The 26,592-nt window shown below is 56.1% G+C and overlaps 1 protein-coding gene across 1 annotated transcript; it reads left to right on the plus strand.

Moving 5' to 3' along the window:
* The first annotated feature begins 399 nt into the window (after positions 1–399).
* Atp8b3 (ATPase phospholipid transporting 8B3) lies at positions 400–25,238 on the plus strand. The gene is given in 27 exon segments (XM_052745654.1): positions 400–1,641; positions 2,011–2,102; positions 3,188–3,301; positions 5,137–5,235; positions 5,461–5,522; positions 6,363–6,435; positions 6,510–6,580; positions 6,906–6,988; positions 9,515–9,673; positions 10,419–10,507; positions 10,930–11,120; positions 11,211–11,419; positions 11,619–11,650; positions 11,754–11,910; positions 12,247–12,435; positions 12,519–12,631; positions 14,006–14,170; positions 14,255–14,366; positions 15,000–15,075; positions 15,164–15,263; positions 15,396–15,762; positions 15,859–16,082; positions 16,869–16,952; positions 17,391–17,630; positions 20,668–20,806; positions 20,951–21,078; positions 24,639–25,238. Coding segments are annotated over 27 exon segments (4,014 nt in total). The 5' UTR covers positions 400–1,595.
* Positions 25,239–26,592: the final 1,354 nt, after the last annotated feature.

Here is a 26,592-nt window from a genome sequence, read left to right on the forward strand (position 1 = left end):
GGTCGCCTAAGACCATCGGAAAACACAGATATTGACATTACGATTCACAGTAATGGCAAAATTACAGCTATGAAGTAACAACAAAATAACGGAGCCGGGAGGCGGCGGTGGCGCACGCCTTTAATCCCAGCACTGGGACACAGAGGCAGGCGGATCTCTGTGAGTTCGAGGCCAGCCTGGGCTACAGAGTGAGTTCCAGGACAGCCAGGGCTACACAGAGAAACCCTGTCTCAAAGAACCAAAACAAAACAATAATAACAAGTTTTGTAGTTGGGGAGGGACTATATTAAAGGGTCACAGCATCGGCAAGGTTGAGATCCACTGGACTAATGAGTCCCCTAGAATCCCAGCTGCCCCACGGGTCTCCTCACCCCATCCCTCCCACCCCCTTCCCGAGCCTCAGTTTCCCTCTGATAATCAGGGCAAGGCAGGGCTCAGTCTCCTAGGACAGGGCTGGCGCTGAGCCAGGAGGATGCCCTGCCCCAAGATGCCCTGGGGACACACATGACTCAGACACCAACAGTCCCTGTCCCTGGGGGAGATGCGGAACACTACGGCAGTGACAGTTCTAGAGGTGACCAGAGGCGGGATGGGGGACATCCCAGCTACTCAGGAAGCCCCTAGGAGGCGAAGGATCCAGACGGGCCGGTCTGGGAAGTACAGAATGAGACCTGAAGGGTGAGGAACCTACCTATCTGGGAGGGGAGGCTGTTGTGGATGGGGGGTGGGGACATCTGGGCAAGCTAGGAGATTGCTGGAGCGCTGGGGGCGTGGGGGGTGAAGAGCTGCCGGGGTGATGGAGGCAGCTGCCGGTCGCCCGGGCACAATTTGTACAGATTACAGTGGGGACCAGGGTCCCCGGTTACAGTGCCAGGCTCAAGTTCCCAGACTAGCCAGGTGTGGTAGCACAGCCCCGTCATCCTAGCCACTCCAGGAGGCCGAGGCAGGAGAATCATGAGTTCAAGGCCAGCCTGGTCTACATAGTGAGACCCTGACTCAAAAGATGGACTGTGGGAAGGTTAGGTTGATGTGAGCCACCACACTTGCAGCCCCAAGGCCAGACCACAGACACCCACTGCTGGGATGAAAGGCATGTGCTACCACACCAGGCCAGATCTGTTGTTAAGAGGCTCTATGCTCATGGAAAGAGGCTGTGAGATGATGTCGCACATATACCCCTCGGCCCCGTGGGGTCAGTGAACATGGATTGAACACGGTTGGGCCGCGCTCGAGGGAGCAGGTGGGCCAGGAGGGGCAGCCACGGCTTCCTCACTGTGGCTGGAGGCATCTCGGGCCCGTGATGTCCCCCACCCCGGGTGGCCAGCTGTGAATGGGGGATGTAGGCTGAGTGAGTGGTGAGAGATCCTCCACTAAGCTCCACCCCAGCCTCTGGTTTTTTCCCAAGACGAGGCCTTGCTAGCACCCCAGGCTGTGCTGGAACTCAGCAATCCTTCTGCTTCCGCCTCCCAGGCATGGGATTACTGGCCTAGCAGGCCTCTAGATCCCCGAGGGCCGAGTTGGCGGCCCTGGGAAGCACAGCGGGTGAGGGTGATTGTGACTTAGGACTCTCTCTTCAATCCCACAGCCCCACCAGCATGGATGATGTTCACCTTGGGGGAGACCTGGAGGATAAAGACACAGGTGCAGTCCCGCGTCAGCAGTAAGGCAGGCTGGGGAGGGAGATGCTGGGGATCGGCTGCACCCCCAGCCCACACCACACCCGGAATGGGGCGACCATGGAGTTCCTGGGACCCTGCTCCCTGAGGGGAATGGCTTGGGGGACGAGAGTCCACCTGTCACTGCCCCTGTGACCCGCCTCCAGCCTGGAGACCGTTGGCCCCCAGCGGCTCCTCTGTCCAGTCCTGGTGTTTACCAGTTCCCGGCCTGAGATGGGCATCGCTGTGCCGCGGCCCCTGGGGGCCTGTTAGCCCTCAGGCTCCAGGGCGACGCTGCTGGCGGTTGTCCCTGGCGGGGCTCCAGCAGCGCCTGTCGCCCGCCCGCTCTCCGCAGCGTTCACCTGGGAGGTGAGGGCCAACAACCGCGCCTACCACAAGCAGGTCAGGAAGAAGGGCTTCCTGTGCTGGAGACAGAAGAAGTACAAGGTGAGTCGCGCCTGGACAGCTGTCCCGGGGCCTGACCCGTGCTGTGCCGGGATCCACCCTGGGAGCGCTCACTAGGTAACTCGGCCTGCACTTTAACTCCTCATCCTCCTGCCTCAGCTTTCCTAGAGCTAGGGAATTTATTGCAGGATTAGCAATGGAACCAAAGGCCTTCTGACCACGCCCCCAGCCCCTCACTGGGGATTCTGGGCGGGGCTCCACCCTGACCACGCCCCCAGCCCCTCACTGGGGATTCTGGGCGGGGCTCCACCCTGACCACGCCCCCAGCCCCTCACTGGGGATTCTAGACGGGGCTCCACCCTGACCACGCCCCCAGCCCCTCACTGGGGATTCTGGGCGGGGCTCCACCCTGACCACGCCCCCAGCCCCTCACTGTGGATTCTGGGCGGGGCTCCACCCTGACCACGCCCCCAGCCCCTCATTGGGGATTCTAGGCGGGGCTCCACCCTGACCACGCCCCCAGCTATCACTGGGGATTCTGGGCGGGGCCTCACCCCTGAGCACACATTTTACCTTTTACTCCAATGCTAGGTGACCTTCAGTTCCCTCTGTCAAACAGGCAGGCTCCTTCTGCCTCAGCCTCCCGAGTGCTAGGGTGACAGGCCTATGCTACCCTATGCTACCGGGCATTGCTGCCACTGCCATCCTTATTTTAATCATGACAGTGATGTCTGTTCTCTTCAAGTCCCTAATTTCACCTCCTTCCCTGTGAGCTAATCCAGCAGCTGTCGGTTCAGGACTCCCACCAGGCGTAGCCACAATCCTTTGCAGAGTGTCACTCAGCTCCATAACTTTGCACTAAGTAGGCCTCCTTAATGCCTGCTGGAGGCCTTGCGTTCAACTGCTCCGTCAAGACCTTGTCCTCGCAGCTGCTCAGCAATGCCGACGGGAAGCGCTGTGCTTCCTAAGACCCTCAGTGCTGGCCAGAGGCCTGCAGGCACGCATTCAGTGTGCTCGGCGTACGCTTTACGGACGTGCCGAGGCCTCCTGGGAGCCTGCGGGGAGGCACAGGCGGCAGCCAGGTACCGGCAGCGTCGCATGCCGACCGCTGATGGCTCTCGTTCCAGAGCAACGCCATCCACACAGCCAAGTACAACGTCTTCTCCTTTCTGCCTCTGAACCTGTTTGAGCAGTTCCACCGGACGTCCAATCTGTACTTCCTTATCATCATCATCCTGCAGGTGGGCGGGGCGGGGCGGGGCTGGTGAGTGGGTGTGGGTGGGGCGGGGGCGGGGGTGGGGCTGGTGAGTGCGGTGTGGGCGGGGCGGGGGCGGGGCTGGTGTGGGGGTGTGGGCGGGGCGGGGCGGGGCTGGTGAGTGCAGTGGGGGCGGGGCTGGGCTGGTGAGTGGGTGTGGGCGGGGCGGGGCGGGGCTGGTGAGTGCAGTGGGGGCGGGGCTGGGCTGGTGAGTGGGTGTGGGTGGGGCGGGGGCGGGGCTGGTGAGTGCGGTGTGGGCGGGGCGGGGCTGGTGAGTGCGGTGTGGGCGGGGGCGGGGCTGGTGAGCGAGGTGTGGGCGGGGCGGGGCTGGTGAGTGTGGTGTGGGCGGGGCAGGGGCGGGGCTGGTGAGCGAGGTGTGGGCGGGGGCGGGGCTGGTGAGTGCGGTGTGGGCGGGGCGATGGTGGGGCTGGTGGGCGAGGTGTGGGCGGGGCGAGGGCGTGGCTGGTGGGCGAGGTGTGGGCGGGGCGGGGCTGGTGATCGAGGTGTGGGCGGGGCAGGGCTGGTGGGTGAGGTGTGGGCGGGGCGAGGGCATGGCTGGTGGGCGAGGTGTGGGCGGGGTGGGGCTGGTGGGTGAGGTGTGGGCGGGGCGGGGGCGTGGCTGGTGGGCGAGGTGTGGGCGGGGCGGGGCTGGTGGGTGAGGCGTGGGCGGGGCGGGGCTGGTGGGTGAGGTGTGGGCGGGGCGAGGGCGGGGCTGGTGGGCGAGGTGTGGGCGGGGCGGGGCTGGAGAGTGCGGTGTGGGCGGGGCGAGGGCGGGGCTGGTGGGCGAGGTGTGGGCGGTGCGAGGGCGTGGCTGGTGGGCGAGGTGTGGGCGGGGTGGGGCTGGTGGGTGAGGTGTGGGCGGGGCGGGGGCGGGGCTGGTGGGTGAGGTGTGGGCGGGGCGGGGGCGGGGCTGGTGAGTGCGGTGTGGGCGGGGCGAGGGCGGGGCTGGTGGGCGAGGTGTGGGCGGGGTGGGGCTGGTGGGTGAGGTGTGGGCGGGGCGGGGGCGGGGCTGGTGGGCGAGGTGTGGGCGGGGCGGGGCTGGTGGGTGAGGTGTGGGCGGGGCGGGGGCGGGGCTGGTGGGCGAGGTGTGGGCGGGGCGGGGCTGGTGGGTGAGGTGTGGGCGGGGCGGGCCTCAGGCTCACAGCAGCTGCCTTGGCTGGGGCATCTCTCTGAAGACTTGCGCTCTTGGTTGTGTGGTGGGCGAAAGCCCCTCTTCCCTCCCCTCTTGCGTGCTAGCCGCCAGTCCCTGGCATGCAGGAGGGGCATCGCACTGCTGAAAGCCGAAGGTGGGTGCATGGGAGAGTGTATCCAGCCCACACCGCCCTGGGGCCTTGTGTTCAGCAGGCGCTCAGCAAGTGCTGCCTTGAGTCTTTACGTTCAGACAGCTCAGCAAGCAAACGCTGTTGCAGGTTCAGGAAGGCACAACCCTCTAGCTTCCCAGGGCCAACTGTAGGGCTTCACAGAATTCCCTCGGCCCCACCCACCCGGCTGGATGCTGCCTGAGGGGTGTGCCCTAAGCGGAGGCGCCCCCTCCCAGCTGCGAGCCGTGTCTCAGGTGCACCCCGCCAGCCCAGCACCTCATTTCTGGTCTGCTTTTACCCATCAAATTACAAATTACAAAACCTGTACTGAGCACCTGCTGTGTAGAGGAGTCAGCCAGGCCCCGCCCGCCGTGACTCTGTCTGCGGAGACTTGTGGAGTCAGTCTAGGAAGGGTCGGGGGCAGGGGTCTGGGGTTGCTCCCTGGAGGGGACCGAAGAGGAAGGGAGGTCAGGGTGAGGAGGGTAGGGTAGAGGCCATTGTGACCTCCTGGTACCCACAGAGCATCCCTGAGATCTCCACGCTGCCCTGGTTCACGCTCTTCGCACCTCTCGTCTGCCTCCTTGTGATCCGAGCCACCCGCGACCTGGTGGATGACATTGTGAGTGAGGCTCGGTTGGCGATGGCCAGGGTATGGGAGACTGGAACTGTCCCCAGACCACACACAGGAAGCAGAGAGTGCCCCAGGGGGTCTGGGGGCAGAATGTGCTGGGCTTGTCGGGAGCCGTTGTGACCAGGTACCCCTGGCTCTGCCTCTCTGTCCTGGGGACCGGGCAGAGTGGGGACAGGGGACCAGCCAGCTCTCTGCCTCTCATTGTTGGTCCAGGGTCGACACAGGAGCGATAAGATCATCAACAACAGGCCCTGCCAGATCCTGAGAGGGAAGAGGTGAGGCTGACCGCTGCCACAGGGATGGGGGACATCTGGGACAAGGAGACTCTGACCCGTGCTGGGAGGCCACTGGGGGGCTAGCTCCTCCCACACTGTCCTGGTTTGGTTTCTGTCGCTGTGGTAAATGCCATGACCAAAAGCGACTTGGGAGGCAAGGGTTTGTTTCCGTCACGGCTACGGCCACCCTGAGGGAAGTCGGGCAGGAACTCGAGGTGGGAGCGGGTGGATGCGGAGGCCGTGGAGGAACACTGCTCAGGGACTTGCTCCCAGGGCTTGCTGGACCTGCTGTCTTACACAGTCCAGGACCACCAGCCCAGGAGGGCCACGCCCACAGTGGGCGGGGCGGGGCGGGGAGGCGGGACCCTCCCCACATCAATCATTCATCAAGAAAATGCCACATAGACACACCCACGGGCCAATATGTTGGGCCGTTTTCTCGGCTGGAAGTCACAGATGACTCCGGCATCCAGTTGACAAAATATGTGACCAGGACACACACAGTGTACATCCCAGCTGAGTCTGACCAGAGCCCAGGGTTGCATGCTGGGTGTTGGCTCTGGGATGGGGACCTGACAGTTGGCTCTGTGGATGATGGAGCTGAGACAGGGCTGCCCCTTGAGGAAAGGCTAAGAAGGACATGGATGGGGGCCTGGAGAGAACTGCTGGAGACATGGACCCCATGTGGGGACATAAGCAGGCCGGGGAAGGTTTCCTGGGGCAGTGGCTGCTGAGCTGAGCCTTGCAGGATGGATGCTCAGCAGGAGCAGAGGTGGCCACTGCGGTCCAGTGAGCTGGGCACCTGGGGCACAAGCCATGACACCGCATCCCGCCTTGTAGTTTCCTGTGGAAGAAATGGAAGAATCTGTGTGTGGGGGATGTGGTGTGTCTCAGCAAGGACAGCATCGTCCCGGTGAGCTCCCCCGCCGTGAGCGCCCCTGGGGGAGGGCCCTCCAGCAGTCCTGACTCCTCCCTGCTCCACCCCAGGCTGACTTGCTCCTGCTGGCCAGCACAGAGCCCAGTAGCCTATGCTACGTGGAAACTGCAGATATTGATGGGTAAGAAGCCATGGCTTCCCTCGGGGCTTGGATGACAGAGGAACCCTGCTTCCCCTGTGGCTAAATACAGCCAGATAGTCCAGTTAAGCCTTCAGGCACCAGTGTGTCTGTACCCAGGCCAGACGGCCTAGGCCCAACCTGGACCCATGGGCAGGTGTGCTGTGTGGCCTCAGACGAGGCGCACTCTCTCTCTGGGCTCATCTTCTGTTCATACAGTAGGTGCTCAGCAAAAGTGGTCAAGGGCCTGGAGGGCGTACGGCTTCTCACTGCAGGGTGTCATCCACAGCCACGTTTCCATGACTTTTCACCCCGCTCTTGTCCCCAGAGAGACCAACTTGAAGTTCAGACAGGCTCTGACGGTCACGCACCATGAGCTGACAAGCCCGAAGAAGATGGCTTCCTTCCAGGGTGAGGGGATGGGGGCCCTGTGTGCCTCTCTACGCCTCTTTTCTGGGTCAGGATGGATGGTGGGTGGGGTCCCGCACAGCTCAGCGCCAGTCCTGTGCCTTTGCCAGCCTGTGGCCCTTCTACCATGCTGCCACCATGGGAAGGGACCCCCACCCTACACCCTACACACCCGCAGTTCCTTCCCTACCACAGGAATGTTCCCGGGCTGGTGTGGGGTTTGCTGTTGCTCAGCAAGCAGTCACGGGTGTTTTCACGGTCGTTTTGTAAGGCCGATTAAGAGGTTTTATTTTTTTCGTGTCTTAGTGCAAAGGCAATTTGCTCTCAGTGATGTCGACATGCATGTTCTCTCAAGCCACAGCACACTGGCTTGGTTTCTCTAATCTTCTTTAGAACTTAACAAAATTTCTAGCACTCAGGAGGCTGAGGCAGGAGGATCCCAGGTTTGAGGACTGGTGAGGCTAAAAGCACTTGTTACTCTTGCAGAAGACCTGAGTGTGGTTCTCACTAGCTGACTACAGCCGGTAACTCCAGCCCCAGGGATCCAGAGCCTCTAGGCTCCACAGGCTCCTGCACATGTGTCCAAACCTGTACAAAGATGTGTAATTAAAAATTTAAGGTCCGACATGCCTTTAATCCCAGCACTGGGGAGGCAGAGGCAGGAGGATCTCTATGAGTTCGAGGCCAGCCTGGTCTACAGAGCGAGCTCCAGGACAGCCAGGGCTACACAGAGAAACCCTGTCTCGAAAAACCAAAAACAAAACAAAACAGAAGATACATTCTATAGCTTGGCTAAGAAAAGACAGTTGAAGTAAGGGTTGGGAGGGGGATTCAGTGTGGTCTCTGGCCAGAGAGCCCAAAGGTCACCGCTGGTGAGCATGTACGCTCCAGTCTTCTGGGCGGAGAACAGGACTTGCATTCACTCCCTTGAAGGAAGAACCTATGTGCTTCACATCCAGGTTTTCCTGGGGCTTATCTGTGAGCACAAGACCCCTGTGCCTCCTCCAGCCTCCATCATGCAGTGACCCTAGGGCCTACAGGGTCTAGCACTTGGCACATGGTACACGCTTCTTTAGTGTGTCAGGTGAGGAGGAGAAAGTTCCGGAGTAGACCGTGTGGGGGAGGGGGAGGGGGTGGCAGAGCATCCCAGTGCAAGCCTCCCTGATCTTTGGGTCTCCTCCTCTGAAGGACAGTGCTGCCCCCTGCTGGAATGCTGGGTGGTCAACAAGTCAGGGCCCCAAGATATTGTTCATGTTGAACACCCTTAGGTGTCTGGGCTCCAGGGAAAGTGCTGAACCCTGCCTGTCCTCTGTGCCTGTCCCCCGATGGGTCACACATGACCACTAGGCCCTGGGCTCTTAAGACAGCAGAGGATCATGGGTGAGGTTGCCTTCTGCTGCAGCCAAGTCCTCAGATTTATCTTCTCTTCATTTTGTTGATTTTTTTAAAGATTTATTTATTTATTATGTATACAGACCATGTGGTTGCTGGGAATTGAACTCGGGTCCTCTGGAAGAGCAGTCAGTGCTCTTAACCTCTGAGCCATCTCTCCAGCCCCATTTTGTTGATTTTTAAAAAGAATCTTTTTTTGTTTTTGTTTTTGTTTTTTTGTTTTTCGAGACAGGGTTTCTCTGTGTAGCTTTTCGCCTTTCCTGGAACTCACTTGGTAGCCCAGGCTGGCCTTGAACTCACAGAGATCCACCTGGCTCTGCCTCCCAAGTGCTGGCATTAAAGGCGTGCGCCACCACCGCCTGGCTGATTTTTAAAAAGAATCTTACGTTTGTTTTTCAGACAGGGTTTCTCTGTGTAGTTTTGGTGCCTGTCCTGGAATTCGCTCAGTAGACCAGGCGGGCCTCGAACTCACAGAGATCCACCTGCCTCTGCCTCCCAAGTGCTGGGATCAAAGGCGTGCACCATTACCTTTCTAGAACATATCTTTATGGGTTTCACAAAGAGTTCCAATGTAAGCCCATCTTGTTCCTCGGGGGTATTTATGTGTGCAGTGTTGTGCACAGAGGATTGAGTTAATCATCATTAGAATAATTTTCACCAAATTGTGCCATGCTTAAACATGCCTAAAATAAATCACTTGGGGTAAGACTCCAGAAGTTTGAGTGAGCACTGGCTGCTGAGTTGCGTTGAGCAGGGCTGTCTTCCTGCCTGCTGTGGACCATCTCTCTACAGGCCTGTGAAGGTCACAGAGATGTCTGAGGAGGGGCGGTTCACAAACACTGATGTCATTGAAGGCATGAACACTGCAACGACATTCATCCAAGATTCAGCCGCAAGGGAAGGGGCTGGAAAGAGGAGGGTGACTGGGTGCAGGAACAGAATACGCATAAGTCCTGAGGCCATGATGGTCGACTTTGGAGCATTTCAGAGGGAGCTGAGAGATGGTGCTGGGGTGCCAGGAGGGAGTGTGGACCCAGTAGGGTGGCCTGAGTTGGGTAGCGATAGGAATGTGGCAGGAAGCCGCAGGCCTGGGACCAATGCTGAGGCCGTGTGGCTGCTGCTTACCGGGTCCCACAGGTACAGTGACGTGTGAGGAGCCCAACAGCCGGATGCATGACTTTGTGGGGAGCCTGGAGTGGAACAGCAGGAAGTACCCACTGGACATCGGAAACCTCCTCCTGCGTGGCTGCAAGATCCGCAACACAGACACCTGCTACGGCCTGGTCATCTACGCTGGTACAGCGCATGGGCCTCTGGATTGGGGAACTGAGGGAGAACCCTGAAGTTGATGAGGGACCCCAAAGCCTGCATGATATGGGCCCTGGGTATTGTCAGATAGACTAGTGGTCAACACTCTGGTTGTCTCTGAGAAAATAAAATGTTGCTGTGTAGAGGAAAGGAAGGATGGACAGGTGGGTGAGTGAATAGATTGATGGATGGGTGGATGGATGGATGGATGGGTGGATGGATGGATGGGTGGATGGATGATGGGTGGATGGATGGGTGGATGGATGGATGGGTGGATGGATGGATGGGTGGATGTATGATGGGTGGATGGATGGTGGATGGATGGATGGATGGATGGATGGTGGATGGATGGGTGGGTGGATGGATGGTGGATGGATGGGTGGATGGATGGGTGGATGGATGGATGGATGGATGGGTGGATAGATGGATGGGTGAGTGGATGGATGGGTGGGTGGATGGATGGATGGTGGATGGATGGGTGGTGGATGGATGGATGGATGGATGGATGGTGGATGGATGGGTGGGTGGGTGGGTGGATGGATGGATGGGTGGGTGGATGGGTGGATGGATGGATGGGTGGGTGGATGGGTGGATGGATGGATGGGTGGATGGATGGATGGATGGATGGATGGATGGATGGACAGATGACTGAATGGATAGATAGGTGGATGGATAGATGGGTGGACATTTGAATGGTGTGCAGGTATATGACAGATGGAAATAAATCTTGCAGGTTTAGACACAAAGATCATGAAGAACTGTGGAAAGATTCATCTGAAGAGGACCAAGCTGGACCTGCTGATGAACAAGCTGGTGGTCCTGGTAAGGCGTCCAGGAGAGCCTGGGGGACCCTGAAGAGTGAGGTGATGACCCTACTCTTCTGCAGACGCCCTGGATCCCTGTTGCCCCCTCACCCCCCCCCCCCCCTTGCCTCCTGCTTCTTTTTATTGCTGTACACAGCCTGGGCTAATGTTGAGCTTCCATTCCCCCCCCCCCCCCCGCCTGTACCCAGCACTAAGGTGACAGACCCGCCCTGGGCTCCTTTGTGTTATGTTTTGTGGTAGCCTCATGCAGGAGGTCAGGACTCAGAGGCCAGTTTTGATTAAAGACAAAGAGCTCCGAAGCCGGACTAGGACCCCGAGAGAGCCCTCTTGCCCTCCCTTACCCCAGGCCCCTCCTGGATGAATCCCCATGTCTGCTGGACCCCATGTGCAGGCCCCCACCCGTCTCCATCCACCTCACAGATCTTCGTGTCCCTGGTGATCGGCTCCCTGCTGCTAGCACTGGGCTTCACCTTCACGGTGAAAGAATTCAAAGGCAAACACTACTACGTGTCGGCGCTGCACCAGCGCACGGAGGCCATGGAGGTTTTCTTCATTTTCTGGGGCTTCCTCATCCTGCTCAGCGTCATGGTGCCCATGGCCATGTTCATCATGTAAGCTCCTGGGCAGGCCTTGGGGGTCCCTCTCCACAGGGTGTGAACTTGGAGCAAACCTGACTTGAGCATGGCCTGGGCCCTTTGCAGTGCCGAGTTCATCTACCTGGGGAACAGCTTCTTCATCAACTGGGACCTCAACATGTACTACGAGCCCCTGGACATGCCCGCCAAGGCCCGCAGCACCAGCCTCAACGACCAGCTGGGTCAGGTGCAGTACATCTTCTCAGACAAGACCGGGACTCTGACACAGAACATCATGACCTTCAAGAAGTGCTGTATCAACGGCCACGTCTACGGTGACGCCCCGCCCCGCCCCCACAGCTTCCTAGTGAGGCTGCCCTAGGGGGTCTCCTAACGGACACCTAAACTCAGAACCCTAGCTCGGTAATAATGTGTAACGTGTCCCCTGGAAGCAGGGGCAGGAGCCAGGGGATCCCAAAAGTGTGGCCTCGGGGCGGGGGGGGGGGCGAATCCTGAAGCTGGTTCTTTCCCCAGATTCAGATGATGAGCATGGTACTCTCCGAAAGGTGAGCCCTGTGGACCCTGCCTCGGTGGAGCAGCGTGGGTAGGCCTGGATGGCGTGTGTGGCAGAGGCCTGACCCTGCCTGCCTGCACCCCGCCGTCTCCCAGCGGAACCCCTATGCCTGGAACCTGTTCGCCGACGGCAAACTCCAGTTCTACAATAAGGAGCTGGAGTCCCTGGTGCGAGGCCAGCAGGACAGGGCAGTGCAGGAGTTCTGGCGTCTGCTGGCCATCTGCCACACCGTGATGGTCCAGGAGAAAGACAGTGAGTGCGGGCGGGCGGCGTCCGGGGCCACCGGGGTCACCAGGGCCGGACGCCCCTCCGCCTGGGAGCTGCAGTTAGGGTCTGCTGTGCGAGCCTGTCTAAGGGGCTGGAGATGGCTGGCCGCCCCTCCTGACCCCTCCTCACCCCGCCCCTCTTCATCCCTCATCCCTCCTCACCCCGCCCCTCCTCACCTCGCCCCTCCTCACCCTTCCTCACCCCTGCCCCTCCTCCTCACCCCTTCTTACCCACACACCCCACTCCCTTTCACCCTACCCCCCACCTCTTCTTACCCACACCCTTCACCCCTTCTTACCCACACCCCCCTTTATCGGTCAGATCAGCTGCTGTATCAGGCGGCCTCCCCTGATGAAGAAGCACTGGTTACCGCTGCCAGGAACTTTGGATACGTGTTTTTGTCTCGGACCCAGGACACCATCACCCTGGTGGAGCTGGGGGAGGAACGGGTCTACCAGGTTCTGGCCATGATGGATTTCAACAGCGTTCGAAAGCGGATGTCAGTGCTGGGTGAGCCCCAGGCTCCTCCCTGTCACCCCTGTGCCTTGTAGCAGTGGGCAAGCAGACATCAGGGCCTTACCCTCCCCCCACAGTCCGAAACCCAGAGGGTTCCATCTGCCTCTACACCAAGGGTGCAGACACAGTCATCTTGGAGCGTCTTCACAAGAAGGGTGTCATGGAGGCCACCACAGAGGAAGTCTTGGCTGTAAGTTTGCTGGGAGAGGCCAGTGTGAGCGGGTGCAGACTGAGGCCTTCCCTCCGTTTGGGCAGGTTGCTCATCCGCGTGTTTACCTTGTTCCACCCCCACCCACACAGAAGCCGAGAGGTGCTGAACTCTTCAGTGTCTTTCTACTTCACACAGGGGTACCCCAAGGGTGGGTTGGGCTCGACCTCAGATGCCCCCTTCACCTGGTCCCTTCCCAACCTCAGCTGGCCTCCAGGTTTCCTTGACTCAGTGCTGGAGGATGTGTCTTGACTCCCGATGGCCTGTGTCCCTTGGGCTGTCCCCGCTGTCCCGCCAACACTTGCACATTCTCTGAGCTCAGGCGGCAGGTGGACCTCTGCACACGCTCTGGTGATGGCTCTGTCTGTCATTCTTTGAATCTTCCAGTCACAGCCATAAACCCCCTCCAGGCCCCTCTCTCACTCAGAGCTGTCCTGCCCTCAGTCCCTAACCTGCAGGGCCGGGAGTGTCTGTGTGTCCAAGGGCTTTGCTGAGGGTTCTCAGGTGCCCTTCTCTGCTGTGGGGAGAGGGCATTCAGGTCCTTCAAAATGAAGACCCAGAGTCCAGGGGCTCAATCAGATGGATCAACTTTCCATAGAGTGGGTGGGTAAACTGAGGTCCAGTGAAGAACCTGTCTGAGGTGTCCATCACAATGGAGACCCAGCTGACAGTCAAGCCCGACCCCCCACCCCAGTCAGCCACTAGTTGTGGTCAAAGTTCCAGGGGCCCTTATGGGATAGAGGGACATGAGAAGCAAGTAGGCACCTTTTCCCTGGCCTTCAGGAGTAAACATGTTTCAAATCTGCCCAAGGGCCTGAAAGGGAGAACCCTGAAGGATGCTGGGGTCAAAAGTGTCCCCTCCCCATGGTGATGTTAGGAGGAGTCCTGGAACCGGGACCTTGAGGTGGGTGGATTACAAGGGTGTGTGTGTGGGGGGGGGACCGGAGTGTAGACACACACACCTGCCTAGCTCTGGAGATCTGAGGCAGGAGGGTGAGGAACTCAGGCTAGCCTGGGCTATCAAGTCTCAAGACAGAATTGGAGCCAGGCAGTGGTGGCGCACGCCTTTAATCCCAGCTCTCTGGAGGCAGAGCCAGGCGGATCTCTGTGAGTTCGAGGCCAGCCTGGGCTACAGAGTGAGATCCAGGACAGGCACCAAAACTACACAGAGAAACCCTGTCTGGGAAAACCAAAAAAGGAAGAAAGAAAGAATTGTCTGAGCCATGCATGGGGAGGATATTAGCAGAGAGGGTGCCACCTGTGCAAAGGTCCAGAGGGACGAGGGCGCTGGTGACCCTGGGGATAAGCAGGACCCTAAGGACTGGTGGTCGGGTGTTCATAGTCCGGCTGCCGCAGGCCTTCGCGGAGCAGACCCTGCGCACCCTGTGCCTGGCCTACAAGGAGGTGGCGGAGGATGCCTATAAACAATGGGAACCTGAGCACCAGGAGGCCGCCCTCTTGCTGCAGAACCGTGCGCAGGCCCTGCACCAGGTGTACAACAAGATGGAACAGAACCTCCAGGTGGGTGGACCGGCAGGGTGGGGACCGGCCGGCTGGGCTCCTTGGACCTGGGTCTTGTGGTCTAACCCTGTGCTTGCCCCCCAGCTGCTGGGAGCCACAGCCATTGAAGACAAGCTGCAGGACGGCGTGCCTGAGACCATCAACTGCCTCAAGAAGGGGAACATTAAAATGTGGGTGCTGACCGGGGACAAGCCAGGTGGGTCCCCGGCTCTGCCGCACCTGGGTCGCTGTCCCACCGGCTGCAGCGCCCTCAGCGCTGTCCCCAGGAGTGGGACACGTGCCTCGCGCAACCCCGGTGCTCCGGGAGAGTTTCGTCGTGACCATCACACAGCCGGGTGGGGACCCCTTCACACACCTGCCCTGAGGTGGCCTCCTGTGGGCCTCCAGGTCAGCGTTGAGGCGCTCCCTCGTACCCTTGTATAGACAATTTTTGAGTTTTAAATTTTTGGTTATTTTTTGTTTTGTTTTCAGTTTGTTTTCTTTTTGACTTTTTGCTTCTGACTTTCAAATAAATTTGACATTTTTGTGTTTGCTCAAAGTGTGGTGGGCCTCAGGATCCCAACTCTATCCCAGCTCCCTGGTATCTCGCGCACCCGCATCCCTTTCAGACTCCCTAGGCCCAGCGGCTGAAGTCCCAGGCCTCCCAATGATTGGCCAGCCCTGTTATGACAGCATCCGCTCCGGACCAATCACTGCGGCCAGCCGGGAGGTGGGGGGAGGAGGCCGCAAGGAACCGGGACCTCCGTGGTGGGCGGGGCCTCCGGGCGCGGGGGCGGGGCTCCTGGATCCGGCGCTGAGCCCAAGTGCGTGCACCTGGCTGGGTTTGCAGAGACTGCGGTGAACATCGGCTTCGCGTGCAAGCTGCTGTCGGAGAACATGATCATTATGGAAGATAAGGACATCAAGTAAGCAGGTCGGCCTCCCTGCCACCCTCACACCGTCCCATGGGTAGGACGATGGCGCCACTTTTCCATCCATCCCATGTCCCAACAGGCGTTTACTGGACAACTATTGGAACGAAAGCGAACAGCACAGGTCGTTCAAGATGATGACCCACCACAACATGGCCTTGATCATCAATGGGGAGTTCCTGGTGAGTGTCACTGGGGGCGAGGGGCAGTCGGGCTGGTGAAACTTGGGGTGGGGGACATGCCGAGGACAGTGATGCGGGCCTAGTGACCCAAGCCCCCTCTTCCCCATCCCGTCTCCCACCTCGGACACCCAGGATCAGTTGCTCCTGTCCTTGCGCAAGGAGCCCCGAGCTCTGGTCCAGAATGCGGTGGTGGATGAGGTCGACCAGGAGCCGGTGATGTCTAGGATGGACTTTCTCCAGGCGCGGAGGATCTCCCAGATGTTTCGAAACTTTGGGTCCTCCCTGGCACCATCCCCGTCAGTCACCCCCAAGACTGGCGAGAGCCTCGAAGAGCGGCGGGAGAGGGCCTTTGTAGACCTGGCCTCCAAATGCCAGGCTGTCATCTGCTGCAGGGTGACACCCAAGCAGAAGGCCCTGGTGGTGGCGTTGGTGAAGAAATACCAGCAGGTGGTGACGCTGGCCATCGGAGATGGAGCCAACGATGTGAACATGATCAAGAGTGGGTGCCTGGGGGTGTGCCTGGGGGTGTGCCTGGGGGGTGGAGCCTGAGGATTGGGCCCAGGGTGCCTGGTAACGGCTGCCGTGGCCCCTGCAGCTGCAGACATCGGCGTGGGCCTCGCGGGTCAGGAGGGCATGCAGGCCGTTCAGAACAGCGACTACGTGCTGGCCCAGTTCTGCTACCTGCAGCGGCTGCTCCTTGTGCATGGACGCTGGTCCTACATGCGCGTCTGCAAGTTCCTGCGTTACTTTTTCTACAAGACGGTGGCGAGCATGATGGCCCAGATTTGGTTCTCCTTGTTCAACGGCTTCACCGCACAGGTGTGTGTGGGGAGCGCGGGAGGATGCGTGGTCCCTTGCCTGTCATCCTGACACTAGGGAAGCTGAGGCAGGAGGATTGCCACTAGTACAAGACTACCTGGGCAGATCAGGTGTGGTGGTGCACCCCTATCATGACAGTTTTGAGGATGATGAGGCACGAAGATTACCATGGGTTCAAGGTAAAGCCTGGGCGGCAGTGGAGGGCAGGTGGATCTCTGTGAGTTCGAGGCCAGCCTGGTCTACAGAGTTAGATCCAGGACAGCCAGGGCTACACAGAGAAACCAAAATAATAAAATAAAATAGAGCTAGGTTGTTGTTAGACCTGTTTCAGAACACAGAGTGAGTGTCTGGGGCTGTAGCTCAGTTGGTGGGGTGCTGACCTACTGTGCACAGAGCCTTGGGGGCTCCCCCGCTGAGTACATGTGCTGGGGTGAAACCCAAGGCTTTGTGAGTGCAAGGTGAGCACTGTAGCCCAGGCTGGACATCCTCCTGCATCAGCCTCCCCAGGGTTGGGGTGCTCAGGCTCTGGGTTCCTGGTGTTTATTCTTAGCTCAGTCAGGTCTGGCATCAAGAGAAGAGCTGAGCCGGCTCTTCCTGGGTCTCTTCTAGCTCCATTAGTCAGAATCAAACCTGATGCCATTCTAGAAGAGTCTAGAAGCTCATTCTCTCCACTGGCTTGTAGAACCTCTAAAGTGCCAGACTTGGACGTCTGTCCTTGTTGCCGCCTGTCCCGGGCGGCCGGCCGCGGGCCGCGGGGCCCCTGGTGAGGTCTGGTCTCCGTTGCAGCCCCTGTATGAAGGCTGGTTCCTGGCTCTCTTTAACCTGATGTACTCCACGCTCCCAGTCCTGTACATCGGTCTGTTTGAGCAGGTGAGTGCCAGGCAGGTCTTGTGTCCTGTCTCTCTTCACCCAGCAGACCACCTGCTCTTTCCAGAGCTCTGTCTCATGGGGTCTGCGGGAGGGGGGCCTCTGGCTGGAGAGGTTCTGGCACCCTGAGAACCAGGTCTTCTATCCAGCCTTCTGTGTAATGGGAAGAGGGTTCCAGAGGAAGGCTCTTTGCTGTTCCTCCCGTTCACGACCCAGAGTGACCCTGCCAGAGAGGACAGGTGGGACTGAGACAAGGGTTTCGAGTCTATCCCACATTTAAATTTTACATATTTACTTATTTATTTTGGTGGGAAAAAAATTGGGCCATTTGGTTTGAGTGCGTTACCACGTGCTGAATGAACGTCTGGAGACGCTCTTTGAGCCCTACTTGCAGACTCCACCACTTCCTGACCCCACTAAGAGCCTCTGCCTCCTGTCCAGGACGTGACTGCTGAGAAGAGCCTAAAGATGCCCAAGTTGTACGTGGCTGGCCAGAAAGATGAGCTGTTCAACTACAGCATCTTCCTGCAAGCCATTGTCCACGGCGCCCTCACATCTATCATCAACTTCTTCGTACCGGTGCTGGTCAGCCATGACATCTCCAAGTCTGGCAGTTCCAGTGACTACCAGTCCCTTGGGGTACTGGTGGCAATATCTGGGCTGCTTTCTATCACCATGGAGGTAGGTGGAACCATGACTCCTGAGAAACCATGGATACCTCTGCCTCACACTGACTTTTTACTCAATCCTCTTAAAGAAAAAGACTTGTTTTGCCAGGGCGGTGGCGCACACCTTTAATCTCAGCACTCAGGAGGCAGAAGCAGGCAGATCTCTGTGAGTTCGAGACCAGCCTGGTCTACAGAGTTCCAGGACAGCCAGGGCTACAGAGAGAAACACTGTCTCAGAAAACAGATTTGTTTCATTTTAACTCTCTCTCTCTCTCTCTCCTGTGTGTGTGTGTGTGTGTGTGTGTGTGTGTGTGTGTGTGTGTGTGCGCGCGCGCGCGTGTGCACGTACACATGCAGTAGACCACGGAGGCCAGAAGAGGGCATCATATCCCCTGGAGCTGGAGTTACAGGTGCTTGTGGGCCAGCTGACATGGGTGCTGGGTGGAGCATGAATCCTAATTGGTTTTAATAATAAAAACTGGGAGCCAGATATATTTAATGTCTCTCAACCTTATACACTTTACACCTCTTTAGTGAATTTCTTTTCTGAATCTGGTAACAAGGAAAACTATAACTATAAACTCCATCAGAGACCTGAGAAGGAGAAAGTGCACGTAAGGGACTTCCAAAATATGTGAGAAATGACAGAAATGGCCAGCTGCCTGGCAGTCACCCAGGGTTCCTCTGCAGTGTTGGGGCATCCATCTTCGGCCTACAGGCCTGGTATATCTGACAGACTCCTCTGTGGAGCAGGATTTCCTGAAGGGCCTTCCTACTTGGTCTCGACAAAGTTCGGCAGTCCTTTGTTTTGTGTCCTGCTTGTCCGTTTGGACAGCATACCGTCAGCAATTGAGGCAAGGGCAGTTTCTTGCCCAGTTACTAACTTTGGCCACAAAGAAAGTGAACTCCATATGGAGTTTCTTCTATGCCCATCATCTTCTCTGAAGTAGATTGGTGCTGCCTGGAGTAGACATGGCTCACTGTCAAAAAAAAAAAAAAACTATGTTAAAACAGTTTAAATGCCATATTCTGTAAATCTCTGAAGTGTTTGAAGATCACCTGTCTACCTAAAATATATCTGTTTGACCTTGAAAACATACCTAACATGACTGCAAGTTTAATTGTAATAGGTGACTAACTATTAACCTTCATTTCTTTATTATCCTAAATAGTTTGTAATAATAACTTTCAATGACTAGCAATTTGCATTACATTGTTAAATGAGATATATAGGTACAATGCCTTGAACAAGATTAGAAATGTATGTACTGTATATTCTAATAAAAATAATCTCAACTTTGTATCAATATACAAAGGTCCATATCAATGCAAAATTATTTAAAACAAGTAGTTGCTTTTTAAAAGTAGATTCACGAGGCCAGCCTGGGCTACCAAGTGAGTTCCAGGAGAGGCGCAAAGCTACACAGAGAAACCCTGTCTCGAAAAACCAAAAAAAAAAAAAAGTAGATTCAATAATCTACCCCTTTATCCTATCTATATCCCCCTTTTTTTTCAGAGTAGATTCAATAATTCACCCTTTATCCCATCCTTTCTACATTCCTTCTTTCTTTCTTCCTTTCTTTCTTCCTTCCTTTCTTTCTTTTTTTTAGGGGTAAATGCTGAAAGATCAGAGAGACAAAAGAGGAAGCCATAGCCACCTCTCACCTCACCAACTCCTCAGCCTGAAAGGGCTGAGCGCCTGTCTCCTCCCGCCTTATACTCCTTTCTCTGTCCAGCCATGCCACTTCCTGTTTCCCCCTCCCTAGTTCTGGGATCAAAGGCGTGTGCCTCCCAAGTACTAGGATCAAAGGCATGCGATCCCAAGTGCTGGGATTACCGGTGTGAGCCTCCACTGTCTGGCCTCTACAGCTAACTAGTGGCTAGCTCCACACTCTGATCTCCAGGCAAGCTTTATCCCCACAGCTGGGAACTGAACTCAGGTCCTCTCCAAGAGCAGCAAGGCTCTTAACTGCTGAGCCCTCCCTTCAGGCCACCCTCTAAAAAGTCTTGGGTGTCTTGTGTTTTGTGTCTTTTCTTCTCCTCCTTACCTTTTTCTTCATTTGTTTGTTTGTTTGTTTGAGATGAGGTCTCATTATGCAGCTCTGACTGACCTGAAACTCTGTAGCCCAGGCTGGCCTTGAATTCAGAGAGATCCACCTGCCTCTGCCTTCAGATAGCTGGGATTAAAGGTGTGCACCATCGTGCTCAACTCAAGAATGCTTTTAGAATGTGCGTGGTATGTGCCTGCCTGTGTGGACACGTGCTGTGGAAGTCAGAGGACTCCCTTGGATACTGATTTCGATTGAGGCGTAGTCTTGTCCTTTGCTGCTGTTATGTGACAAGACCTCCTGGGGACACACGATACACCAGTCTCCCCACCCCAGACAGGGAGTCCACGACAGACCAAAGTGCAGATCCACCAAAGTCCAGCATGGTGGACCGATGTGTTTCATGGGCACTTCCAGGAGTGTGGTGAGGGGTCACTCACAGGAACAGAAGTGACTTCACTAAAGCCCGACCCAGTATGGTGACAACTCACAAAAACTGGGGCACACTGCACAGCCTGCAGGCATATGACAAGTTGGAGAGTGGCCTTTCCAAGTGACTTGGGTTCTAAACCTCTTCAGGCAGCCCAGCTGGTTTTTGTGTCTTCCAGACAGGCTGCTGGTCTCAGTGACATTATTGGTCACTCTGTGAGGGAGAGGCCTAGTGCATTTGGTCAGTTTCAGGGACTTCCTGGAGCTACTTTGTGTTGTTTACCTTCCTGCTTAAGGAGCTTCCTGCAGCATGAAATGCTTTAATCTGGAAGGAAACCGTCACAACTGGGTATGTGGTCAGGCTATCTGGCCGTGGGCTTTGCAGATTTTGGTCACTGTCTCCCATCTAGTCAGAGGTTGGCCGGGATGACAGGCGTGTGCGGTCACACCCGGCAAGCAGCTTCCACATGGGTGCTGGAGATCGGACACTCTCCCCAGCCCCCAATGCTGACTTCCCCGAACCCCGGCTCCGTGTCCTGCCTCCCATCGCTGACTTCCTGGCTCCCCGTGCAGGTTATTCTTGTCATTAAGTACTGGACACTCCTGTGTGTGGGCAGCATCGTGCTCAGCCTCGCCTCCTACGTCCTCATGACAAGCTTCACCCAGAGCATGTGGTTGTACAAGATTTCACCAAAGACCTTCCCATTTTTGTGTGAGCCTCCATTGTGTAGGGGAGGGGATGGACAGGAGGCAGTTACCTCTCGTCATCTGGAGGAGGGGAGCTGGCGGGGTAGTGCCCCGTGACTGAGGGGAGGGGGGCGCTGGTGTTCACGCCTCCTGTCTGTTTTGTCTTCAGTCGCTGACTACAATGTGCTCAGCCAGCCTGCCAACCTGCTGGTGATCATGCTCAATGTGACCCTGAATACGCTACCAGTCCTGGCCTTTCGTGTGATCCGCAAAACTGTTTTGAAACTGCGGCTTAAGGTGAGGCAGAGCTGTGGACGCCCCCACCGACCCCTCCTCCCAGCTGTCACAGACACTGTGCTCCAGGGACTCCCGGTGTCCTTGAGGCCCAAATCCCTGAGCATGGTGTGTGTCTTAGGGTACTCCTTGACACAGAGGGGTTCCTGCCCAGGGAGGGAGGCAGGTAGCTTCAGAATAGTTTAGGCAAAATGGGAAGTAGCTCCAGTATCCATCCATCCGTGGGCTGACATGTGTGGCCCAGCCATATGCTGGAGTATGGCTCAGGCTCCAAAAAGAATGATAGTAGGGCACAGCCTGGAGGGACCTCAGAGACACCGTGGTCAGTGAGAGACCCAAACACAAATGCCACAGTGTGGGACTCCATGATGGGGAGCCCAGAGGTGGGAAGTGGAGTGTGGGTGACGGGGACTGTGGGGGGCAGGTAACCTCTCATAGGAATGATGTAGCTAGAGTTTCCCTGCCTGGCCCACAGTCAGGACAAATCTCTCTCACCTGCCAGTCCCAAGCCGCTCAGACCCGACCAAGTAAACACAGAGACTTATGTTGGTTACAAACTGTATGGCCGTGGCAGGCTTCTTGCTAACTGTTCTTACAGCTTAAATTAATCCATTTCCATTAATCTATACCTTGCCACGTGGCTCGTGGCTTACCGGCATCTTCACATGCTGTTTGTCATCGTGGCGGCTGGCAGTGTCTCTCTGACTCAGCCTTCCACTTCCCAGCTTTATTCTCCTCCTTGTCCCGCCTACACTTCCTGCCTAGCCAATGGCCAATCAGTGTTTTATTTATTGACTAATCAGCAACACATTTGCCATACAGAACATCCCACAGCACTTCCCCCCCTTTTTTTTTTTCAAAAAGGAAGGTTTTAACCTTAACAAAGTAAAATTACATATATTTTGGGAATTTGGGCGTAGCTTCTCTTACTACTTCCTGCTGGAGGGGGGCGCTGTATCTTATGGGGACACAAAGAAAATTTTAGGATTATGGAGTAGTCCATGAGGGTGTATCGTCTGAGCCAGTTGCCTTCAAACCGTTCTGGATGTTGGATCATCTGGGCCATGGTGTCATCGGAGACCTTTAAGGGGGTCTTGGCTGGTCAAACCTGATGTATCTTAATCTGGAACAAATCCATAGCCTCTGGCTTTCTGTGGGAACAAAAGCAGAGACTCCTTTCTAAAGCAACACGTTCTTACATCCAAATTTTGAAGTCAAGGTATCTTTAAAATATACATTTTGGCACAACTCAACAGCTTTTACAATCAAATGTTTTTCTGCAGTTAAAAATCCCAAAGACAACACAATCCAGATTCTCTGTGTAATATCCATTTTTAGGTGGCTTATTTTTTATACTACCTTTACTGTCTCTTTAAAGACTTTATTTTTTAAAACGATGTATTTGTTTCTATAACTCTATATATCACCTTTTTTGTCTCTTTCAAGCCTATGTATCTTTTACACACATTGTAAACTATTACATCTGAATCTGTCTTATTGTGAATCTATTGCCTTAAACTGCAGCAGCTGTGGCTGCTGGCTCTGCCCACCTCAGCTTCCCAACATGGCGTTTTCCACCAGCTCTGGGAGCTATCATTGGTCTCTATGCTTTTATCCAAGCACCGTGTAGCCCAAAAACCTCTTTTTTTTTGTTTTGTACTAGCAAAGGCTAAATCCACCATGCAGCTTAATGTGCCATTTGCAGAGGCCTCATTCCTGCCATACTGCAGGTCGAGCTAGGAACCCGCCAGTAGCTCAAACCGGCAGCTGCCGCTCATTTGAGAGAGACAATTAGGAAGCTGTTTTTAGCTCCATTTTAGAATCTTTTCTCAGGTTTTAGGTGGAAACTCTTGCCCCACGTTGGGCACCATTTGTAGCTAGAGTTTTCCTGCCTGGCCCACAGTCAGGACAAATCTCTCTCACCTGCCAGTCCCACAGCCACTCAGACCCAACCAAGTAAACACAGAGACTTATATTGGTTACAAACTGTATGGCCGTGGCAGGCTTCTTGCTGACTGTTCTTACAGCTTAAATTAATCCATTTCCATTAATCTATACCTTGCCACATGGCTCGTGGCTTACCGGCATCTTCACATGCTGTTTGTTATCATGGCGGCTGGCAGTGTCTCTCTGACTCAGCCTTCCACTTCCCAGCTTTATTCTCCTCCTTGTCCCGCCTACACTTCCTGCCTAGCCAATGGCCAATCAGTGTTTTATTTATTGACTAATCAGCAACACATTTGCCATACAGACCATCCCACAGCAGAATGAGGCTTCATTAGGGGTGACAGAATATTCTGGAAGTAACAGTTGTACAACTTTGTGGTGTGCTTAGAGCCAGAAACTGTCCTTAAATGAGGATAAGGTGGCAGTTGAAAAGAAAATTATGATTCATTTATTTTTTATTTCTTATGTGTGTGGATGTTTTGTCTGCATCCATGTGAGGGCCCAGCGCCCACAGGGGAGGGAGGGAGGCATCGGCTCACCTGGAACCGGAGTTAGAGACAGCTGTGAGCTGCCATGTGGGTGCTGGGAGAGCGGCAGTGCTCTTCCAACCCCCAGCCACATCTCCCTCCACCACATCCCGCCACCACCCGGCCGGCCCTAACGCAGTCCTTTCCAGAGCTGAGGACCGAACCCAGGTCCTTGCGCTTGCTGGGCAAGCGCTCTACCACTGAGCTAAATCCCCAACCCTTTTTTGGTTTTTCGAGACAGGGTTTCTCTGTGTAGCCCTGGCTGTCCTGGAACTCACTCTGTAGACCAGGCTGGCCTCGAACTCACAGAGATCCTCCTGCCTCTGCCTCCTGAGTGCTGGGATTAAAGGCGTGCAAGTTTAAGAAATTTTAAAAATTTTGTTTTCTGATATAAAGTCCTCAGTCAGGTCCCAAGGAAAGACTGATGATCTGCCCAGTGGAGAGTCCAGGAAAGGCTCTTATTAAATCCACATTTCTTTCTTTATGTAGTGAGGGTGGGGTGGGAGTATGAGTGGTCCATGCTGTGGGACATTTGTGGAGGTCAGAGGACAGGTTTTGGGAGTCTGTTCTCTGGTTCCACTGTGTGGACTACCATGTGTAGACTACCATGTGTGGACTACCATGTGTGGACTACCATGTGTGGACTACCATGTGTAGACTACCATGTGTAGACTACCATGTGTGGATTACCATGTGTGGACTACCATGTGTGGACTACCATGTGTGGACTACCATGTGTGGACTACCATGTGTGGACTACCATGTGTAGACTACCATGTGTGGACTACCATGTGTGGACTACCATGTGTGGACTACCATGTGTGGACTACCATGTGTGGACTACCATGTGTAGACTACCACTGTGTGGATTATTCGGGTCAACGGGCTTTTGGAGGCAAGTGGCTTTACCAACCCAGCTGTCTCTGAGGTCCATGTGAAGGACTGATAGCTGGTCCAGAATCTGTTTCCAGGTCAGATGCCAGTTGGCTGGACCAGTGTTGGGAAGCTCCGTGTGTTCCCCATGGGGGACAAGGGACCCTAACTCCCCCGCCCCCCCGCCCCCGCCCCGTTGTCTCCTCGGCTCTGCAGGAGGAGGAGGAGGAGGAGGAGGAGGAGGAGATCCCGAGTGAGGAAGTGGCTGTGGAGCCGGCCGTGAGGCACCTTCGCCGGGGCACCGCCGCCCGCAGATCCAGCTACGCCTTCTCCCACCGTGAGGGCTACGCAGACCTGATCACCCAGGGCACCATCCTGCGCAGGCCCACGGCAGAATGTGGTGGGGACACGGTCTGGGAGTCCCCGAACCCATCTGAAGAGAACCTGTCCTTCAACCACAGAGAGTCAATATTTAATCCGCGGAAGATCTCCATCCTGGCTAAGAAGAAACTCCACCACTATGGAAAGAGGTCCCAGCCGGAGGAGACCCTAGCGAGCTCCCAGATGGAGAAGCAGGACCTTGTGAACCTGGACACCCGGCCCATTGACACTGGGAAGCCGCCCACCATCACAAGCGCCACGTCGGGGTCACTCCAGGTGTCTTCGTCCGATGACCAAGCCTTCCACAGTGTGCCTTCAGAGTACACCCTGGCCAGCCGGCCGGAGCGCTTGGATGTCAGGACCTCTTCTTGGAGGAGGCCTCCTTGGAAGGGCTCAGCCTCTTCGAAGAGCCAGCTGTAAGTCCCCACGAAGTAACACAGCCACAACTCGAGCTGACCAGAGGCCCATGGCTGGGAGAGTGACCGTCATCCGGTACAGTGGGACAGCCACCTGGGAGCATGGCGTGGGCCCCAGTGCCCTTTCCAGTCAGATCTCCACAGCGCTCAAGCTGCAGCAGCTCCCCCTGTCCCCACGGGAGCAGGCATACAGTCAACAACAGAGTGCCAGGAGACAGACCACATCCCTGCCTTTTCTAATAAAACAGGGTCCCTCTGGCCCCAGGGCTTGTTTGGGTTCACGGCTTCTCCAACTCTTTTGGTAGAAGCCTGGGAACATTCCTTCCCAGGTTTAAAAAAGAAATACCCAAACCCCTAAACCCCAAACCCCCAAATCATCAAAACACTGACCCCTGCTGGTCAAGTAGTTTAATTTCAGGAAAATATTTGTGTTGGCTTTTATCCTCCTTCTAAGCACATAAAGCTTCGTTGTTTTTGAGAAAGAAAAGGAAGAGATCAGGTTCCGCCAGACCTCGGGCCCCACCCCACACCTACCTTGGTTTAAACTGTACCCCAGCACCCTCCGCCCTTGCTCCTGCGGGCAACCTCCCTTAGTTGAAGCAGTAAGTAGAGATCTCAGAAGCAGGCCCCGATGTGGTCCGAATCTCAAGGTCGGCCTGGCTGACCGGCCCTGACCTGGGCGTTAAGGTCACTCCACGTGAGTCTATTAAATGGGCATAGGGATTTATTAAGATATAAATTGCCGGGCGGTGGTGGCGCACGCCTTTAATCCCAGCACTCGGGAGGCAGAGCCAGGCGGATCTCTGTGAGTTCGAGGCCAGCCTGGTCTACAGAGCGAGATCCAGGAAAGGCGCAAAGCTACACAGAAAAACCCTGTCTCGAAAAACCAAAAAACAAAACAAAACAAAAAGATATAAATTGAGGGAATTCACGAATACAGAAGGGAGTAGATCCTCTGACCTGAGGGGGAGCAAATCCACCTCACAGGCAGGAGCCGGGAGGAGGGGCATGTGACCCTTGTCCCTTGCCTTTTAAGAGGTCCTCCTTTGGGCCCTACAGCCCAAGGTCATGGGCGGAGCAAGTACCAGTACACCTGGGGACGGTCGAGTGGGGTGCGCTCTGCAGCAGATGGGACAAGTCTCCCCCTCCACCCAGAGGGCCACCCTGCTCTTCCCCGATCTGTGCCAGTCCACAGTTGGCCAACGCACATGTGTGGCCGGATGACCAGGAAAGACCCAGCACGGGACAGTTTCTAATGGTGACAGCTTCTCTTGCCTGTCAGCTGGGGGCTGGCCTGCTTAAGGCTGCTCTCAGTCTTCCACTAGCAGCTGGAGCCTTTGACTGATTCCAAGAGCAGCCTGATTTCCTGTTTT

Source organism: Peromyscus californicus, unplaced genomic scaffold, assembly GCF_007827085.1.
Source record: "Peromyscus californicus insignis strain IS unplaced genomic scaffold, ASM782708v3 Scaffold_1__1_contigs__length_55948999, whole genome shotgun sequence".
NCBI classification, from domain to species: Eukaryota; Metazoa; Chordata; class Mammalia; order Rodentia; family Cricetidae; genus Peromyscus; species Peromyscus californicus.